A 7,104-nucleotide genomic window follows, 5' to 3' on the forward strand; every position below is an offset into this window, starting at 1 on the left:
AATGCAATTGCTTTTGGAAAGAAGGCGCATTGGTTGGTGGGTCTTGTGTTAGATCACTTTGCCCTTTTCTTTTCTTTTCTAAGTAGGGTGGTCAGGTCAGGTGGTGGCACACCTTAACGGTTAAGGTATCTCAAGCAAGGCAAAGCATGCACGTAGGCCCTTTTCTTGTCTTTCTGTCGTTCCTGCATCATCTAATCCAACATGACCAGCAATAGCTGAGTAGATTCGAGTCTTTTGGAACTACTACCTGCAACACAATCGACTTTGGCGACTCAGACCGCGTCAGAAGCTATGTGAGATGCCCGGATGTCATGCGTCTACTCAAAGTTGCTTGGAGCATGCCGATCCAGAGGTGCGTCTCGTCTTTATTTGATACCTAGCCGTCCCTGCATCAAACAGAAAAAGATGCAGGTTCTTTGCTGACCAAATGTTCTTATTTCTGCAAGAAAACGAGAGATGTATATTAATCAGAACATTGGTTACAATCAGCACAGATCAACTGTTCAGCACTTGCCATCAAAATTCAGAAAATGCTCGACGGTCGTAAGGCTGGCTCAGAAAGATGCTTGACCTGAAAGAATCAGCGTGGTTTTATCCTCATTACACGCATATTACTGCCTTGTCTTCCTGAAGTTGTTCCCAGGCATCTGTTTTACTACCGTACGAGCACTACGTATTTAGCTTCATAAGGCGACCTGAAATTTCTCAGGAACACGGAGCAGCGGTAGCTGATAGTCACCAGGCGCTCCTAGCTGCCCGCAGGCAGCCATCTGGTCATCGCCTCTGCTTAGCCGAACCATAACGGTAAGGCCGGATTGGATTAACATGTTGCGGAACTCGATAATGCTCTCATCGGGCGTCGGCTTGAATTGTGACCCACTATGGGGATTGAAAGAGATTAGGTTGATCTTGCAGGGAATACCGTGAACCAGCTCCATAAGCCTCTTCGCATCATCCGTGCTGCGAGCATGGTAAATCCAAAAAAGAGTTCAGAGTTCAAGGGATAGATCATTTTGCTGTAAGGTCTTCAAAAAAATTACTTACAAATTGGAACATTTAATTTGCCTACGAGAAACTTGTCACAACAACAATGCCAACTATATTATGTACTGTATAGATCACCATTTAATCATTTGGCCTACATGCATGAAGCAATTAAAAGTTCAGTTGTTCTGAAAAGAACACCCATTTGCAAATGTTTCTATATCCATGTCCCAAGTAAAAATATCACCAGATGAGCTCTTCTAAGAAGAATCGTGAGATGACAACAAGAAACTATTGTTTAACCCAAGATTTCTGACCTGTCATTCACTCCAGCAAGCATGACGTATTCAAATAGCACTATGGACTTAGGTCTCAAACGAAGTTCCTCCCTTAAAGTGTCAAGAAGCGTGCTAAGATTGTACCTTCTGTTAATGGGCATTATCCAATTCCTAACCTGGAAGGGGAAGTTAGTATATATAGCATAGCAAAATAGTACCAAACCATGTAACTACAATAGAATAACAGAATTTGAATTTCACCTCATCAGTTGTTGCATTAAGACTCACGGCCAGATCACAATTGGATTCATTGAGAAAGCGTTTTATCTCTGGAACGAGACCACTTGTGGATACAGTAACCTTGCGAGGACTAAACTGAAGGCCCTGCTCATCAACCATTATAGATGATGCTTTTATTACGTTATCTACGTTGTGGAACGGCTCGCCCATGCCCTGTAAAAATTAGAGATTAATGGAAGATTGTTGTGGAAAAAGTGATAGCATCTTATTAAAAAAATGCAACAGCATTAATGCTATACAAATACTAGTGAAATAATGCGTACCAAGGCTTCCATGACGTTGCTATCACTAGAGGCTGAACTTATAAACGTGGAATTTCGAAAGGACCAAAACTATGATAAAGGAAGCCATAACGTTATGCCTACAATTTCAACTGTAATGAATACTGATGGCATCGAATACAAATGCAGGCAAAAGCAGGGTAATGCTATCAGGAACAGAGCTAAGTAGGGGAAAACATATCTACCATGCCGGTTGCAGTTCAAGAAAATAAAACACAAAGGGTAGTTTTATAGTAATTCAAGAAGAGTGGCATGCAAAAGCAAGATTCACATTCAAGATAAAACTATTAACTACAGTCATATGCTCAGTTAAACACCATACTAGAGTTAGTGTTATTAGTTACCATGAAAAGAATGCTTACCATAAATACAACATTTGTAATAGAACCAAATTCATCTGAAAATAGCTTACGAGCAAACACAGCCTGCTCAACTATCTCAGCTGTAGACAAATGCTTTCTCAAACCCATCCTTCAGCACCCAAAAGAAACAGAAGAGAAAATATGAAATAGCTACTACAAAATCATATAAAGACAAAATGCTATGCAAAGAATGTCGCCAGACCTCCCAGTGAAGCAAAACTGACAATTCATGGCACAGCCCACTTGACTTGAAACACAGACCGTTGTCCGGCCCCTGGCGCTAGGAATGACAACTGTTTCAATCACAGAGGCATCTTCAAGAGAGAACAGTATCTGTAACATCCTGTGTTCCCAAATCAATCATATTCTGAGAACATTACAGAAGATATCAGTGACAGTGAAAGAGCTACCTTTCGGGTTCCATCCGATGCAGTAATAATGTCTTTAACAGTTAATGCCTTGAGATCAGCATGATCACTTATCATTTTCCTCAAGTCCTTGTTCAAGCCTGAACACGATTAGAGGCAGTGCAACTGAATTCACTCAACCAGATACTAACAACGGAACATAGGGCAAAAATATTGTACCAAAGAAAAGAAACATGAGTAAATGGCCAATTTAACAAGTATAATTTCAAGTAATAGAACAAACCCCAAAACGTAATATAAATGGTGTCGAGGTGGTGAGATATGGAGCCAACAGAATTATTATATTCAAAGTTAGAGCTACATCTACTTGTGCAGTTAGTGGATTTTCCTACTGAGGAAAAAGAAACTAGTTGATAGTGAAATACCCTCTGGCATCTGCCATCTTATTCTTCTTTTTTTTCTTTAAGATGGATGCATGGTTAGTTTGCAGCTGTCGTTGGCCATAGTATTTTTATTGTATATATATGAGTGTAGTGTGGCAAAGTATGTGTGGAATTGTTGTGCACATGGGTCCACAGTATCAAAGGCAAGAGTACCAGCATGGGAGGAGTCCATGAGAGAGAAGTGCACGAAGAGTCCATTAGGAAAGAGTCCAATTGTATAAGAAAATATCCAAGTCCAATCATATTAGCCTATTAGGAGAGATCAAGGGCCTGAGCATCCGTTATATAAGGATGACATGTATCCATGTTTGAGGGCAAGCAAGAACAAACAATCTCCTCTAAACATATGTCTACCCAATCCCTCACAGCCATGGCGTCTGGCTATCTTCAGCACGGTAGTTATACCATTGTGAATCAAGGTTCACAACAGGAATGCAGTTTACTGTGCTTTTGATTTATGAATTACCTAGCTGGTGTAAATCTTTCACTGCTGGTTCAAGAATTCTAGTTGCTGTGGAGATAGCTGCTGTGATTTGGACTATTTGGAAGGCTCATAGTGATGCGAGTTCTAAAAGAAAATATCCTTATGATAGCACTTGGTATAGTCTGTAACTCTGTATTGTTGCTCATTACATTTCATTCTGGGCTTGGCAAGACTGCTGGCCATGATGGCCACTGAGGTGTTCCATTGAAGACTTGGATGGGGAGTTGATTCGCAGACTCATCCTCTGAGTAGAGATGTTTGGTAGTAAAGTTCCTGGTCTCAGTTAGGTTGAGTAGTTCTGTTGGTGTTCATGTTATCTGTTTTTTGGCAGTTGCTATGAATGTAAAACTGCAGGTCTTCCCCTCCTGCGAGAGGCGGTCGTTTTAGTTCTGCGATTTTAGCCCTATATTGACTAGTTGATTCTTTTGTTCTGTGGCTAATGCACCGGCTAGTTATCGGTCTTTGTTGGTGTAAACCTTGTTGTATAATTCTAGTCTCGTGTTTATTTTGTGTTGTAGGGCATTGTTGCCATAGACTTGCATTACTAGTGAAGTAGGTGCTAATGTTTACATGCTCGATGGCATGGCGTAGCCACCAGAACAATAGCACAGAGGCGAGTGCACAGAGGCGAGCCAAAAGACTAGTTCTAAGGGCATTGAGTTACTTGAGGCTTACAAGTAAAGTTGAGTTGATCCTTGAGACTAGGCTGCATGTGCATATGAGTTAGTTGTGCTAGTCCAGAACGTGTGCCTGCATGTACTAGCTAGTGGGGAGTGGTGAACGGATCAAGCCGTTATGTGGTTTGGCCGTGCGTGTGCATGTTTCTCTCTATATAAAAAGGCACTTGTAAATCAGTTGTGTTGTGTTGAGAAGATACAGAAAGGGCACAGTTTGTGCGTCGTGCCAAAGCGTTTGTCTCTTCTTCTACCATGTGTGTGTGTGTGTTTCCTGGGCAACCCCAACAGTCTTAACCCTGGCGTATAATTGCGGGGGATTGGAACTATGTATACTGAGCAGTGCTCCTGTCATTGAAAAAAATGATGGGAAAGGTGGTAATGAAAAGAACACAGTTACACAGTACCGAACTTTCTTAAATCCATTCCGCTCTGGCCAGAATTACTGGGCCATTCCGTTTCCATGACCAAGACGGTACTCAACGGCTTGCATTTCATACCAGCCAAACTTTCGGCCATTCTGGCTGAATCACTGCATGCCGGCCAACTTTGTTGGGGCCGGCACATGCCGATACCGGCTGGCAGAACATGCCTTTGTGTACTACTGCCCACTCTGGTCGCCTTATAAAGAAATCAGCACAATTGCTTCATGCTTTCATAGGTGAGGCGGTACTAATATGAGATTATGTTTCTAGCAAGAAGAACCAGGACGCATGGAGTATTGGCCTAGTGCTCTTGTAGGATTCTTGCACTTGCATCCATTAGTCAGCCTGGTCTCATTGGACACATAGACAATGTGAGCTAGGCCTGGCCAGAATCCACCCCTTCGTCTTTTTTTTTCTTGTTCTTCTTCGCATTATATTTCTTGTATATATTTCTATATATTAAATACACATGAATTCCGGAACTGACCACTGGAATGCTCCAGTACCAAGATGTTCCTTTTCAAACACGAAACTGCAAAGGATTAATAAGTTTGCACAGTACAGCCAATACTCACAAATGGCCCACAAAGCAAGAAAGAATTTTGGAGATACTAACCAACTGCTCAGAATACATCATTTTTCATAAATAAACATATTCTGTGACATCCAAATATCTTCTATCATGCCTTTCTTAATAGATTGCATCCATATTAAAGTATTAATGTACATAGCCTAAAACAAACCTAAATATACCTGGATCTCACACACTTCTACAGTTCTGCTACCATGCTTCCTCAAGTATTAAAATCACTGCTGAATAGAGTAACTACGAAAAGTCCGAAACAACATATATCCAGGTTCATATCGATAGGGTGTGCAGGGTAGCCAGTACTAATGCAACCCCTACCCCAAAAAAAAAAAAGATTTCCCCTTTCTTTCGTCTGTAAGCTATTTTTTTCTAGGTCTTAGTTAGTAGTAATTGTTAGAACTACCAGGTTCTCACCAAGGCCTCGCTTACTGTTTTTCTCAAACACATGCACACAAGTAACTAGTATGAAGCTCTGTAGGTTTATATCAGTAGTAACAAGCTTACATTATTCTACATATGGTGCCTCTTTCTATATAGAGGTTTTAGGTCGGTGCTATAGTAACCGAACTGCTACGATAACCGACCTAGGCAGCCAGAGGCGGGTCCACCATGGGGCCTGGGTGTACAGCTCAGCTTATCTAATCTTCCTTAACTACAAGTCAACTAAGACCAAAATATCCTTAAAAAGCTGCTAATACAGGACATAAGGAATATCCTAACACATTTTACCAAACTCAAATTGACTTCTTGCTCTTCCATGCATGCATCTCTTTGGTAAATGACAAGATTAACTCTAATAGTAATTATGTATCGTAGATGAAGCAATAGAAATCATGTTAAACACCAGTTAAGTGATAGATATAGCGATTCAAAAACTAGTACTGAACCTAAATCTTTCATGGATAACGAACTTGGTGATTTTGAACTTTTTGTGAAAATAGTCATCCGGCATGAAGTAGTTTCTGCAGTCAATTTAGCTAGCACGAACTTAATACAGTCAAAGGATATGCTTGCAGATGTTCATACTGTTGTTTTTGATGCATTGTAAATAGCAAAAGAAAACCAGATATCTCCCCACAAGGAAAATAATAGCATTAGCTATGATAGCACTTCGAAATTATGTTTCCAACAATATTTCTTGCAAAAAACCAGTTGAAGATTCTGTATCAAGGTATGCTAGAACAACTGAAGGAGGCACGTTTCAAGTAGTAAAAAACAGACTAGCAGCTATAGGTCTCAAGTTTTGAGCAAGACGTTATTCTTGGCGAAAATTGTGGTATCATTTGTCAGACTGAGCTTCAGATTTCGCACCAGGCCCCGCATTTCTCAAGTGCCGACGATAATTCACGGGAAGAAATAAAACTCAAACCTACCAGCCAGCTCGTCGTGGCAATGCGCCCAGACGTTGTTCCCGTAGAGGCATTTCCACAGCATCATGGCCTGTCCCGGTCGGAATCCTTGCGACTGCACCCATTTCTGAGGAAACCCGTGGCAAAATCAGCTCGAACACAAGGGTAGGCCAATGGCTGACAGACGAATCTACGAAACTTGAAGATTGAGAGGGGGCTCTTACCTCGAGCTCTGGGTAGTCCATCCCCTTAAGCATGACCCTGGAGCCTGGCTCGTAGCGGCCGGCGGCAGGGGGCTGTCGGAGAGCGGAGAAGAGGCGTCGCGGCGGGGTAGGGGAGAAGTGGGCGTGGAGGGAGGAGGCGCCCCACCGGAGAAGAGGCAGCGCCGCCATAGGAATTGTTGGTTTGGTATGGTTCCGCGGAGGGATTTTCCTTTGGACCCTCTTATCTGACGCTGGACACATGCTGCATTTCAAACCATCTTATGCCATATCTTTATTTCTAATGTCTGAGTTAGTTGAATAGTATTCACGGTTTATTTTTGTTTCATTATTTCAATCTTTTTTC

At 41.7% G+C, this 7,104-nt stretch overlaps 1 protein-coding gene across 1 annotated transcript; it reads right to left on the minus strand.

Moving 5' to 3' along the window:
* Nucleotides 1–440: 440 nt before the first annotated feature.
* Nucleotides 441–6,999, minus strand: LOC119276364 (dual-specificity RNA methyltransferase RlmN-like). The gene is made up of 8 exons (XM_037557415.1): nt 6,762–6,999; nt 6,562–6,664; nt 2,616–2,713; nt 2,408–2,538; nt 2,206–2,314; nt 1,524–1,715; nt 1,302–1,438; nt 441–960 (listed from the first exon to the last, which is right to left on the minus strand). Exons 1-8 carry the CDS (start codon nt 6,927–6,929, stop codon nt 684–686), a joined length of 1,215 nt encoding a protein of 404 aa, XP_037413312.1. The 5' UTR covers nt 6,930–6,999; the 3' UTR covers nt 441–683.
* Between the last annotated feature and the right edge of the window lie 105 nt (nt 7,000–7,104).

Source organism: Triticum dicoccoides, chromosome 3B (assembly GCF_002162155.2).
Source record: "Triticum dicoccoides isolate Atlit2015 ecotype Zavitan chromosome 3B, WEW_v2.0, whole genome shotgun sequence".
NCBI lineage: Eukaryota > Viridiplantae > Streptophyta > Magnoliopsida > Poales > Poaceae > Triticum > Triticum dicoccoides.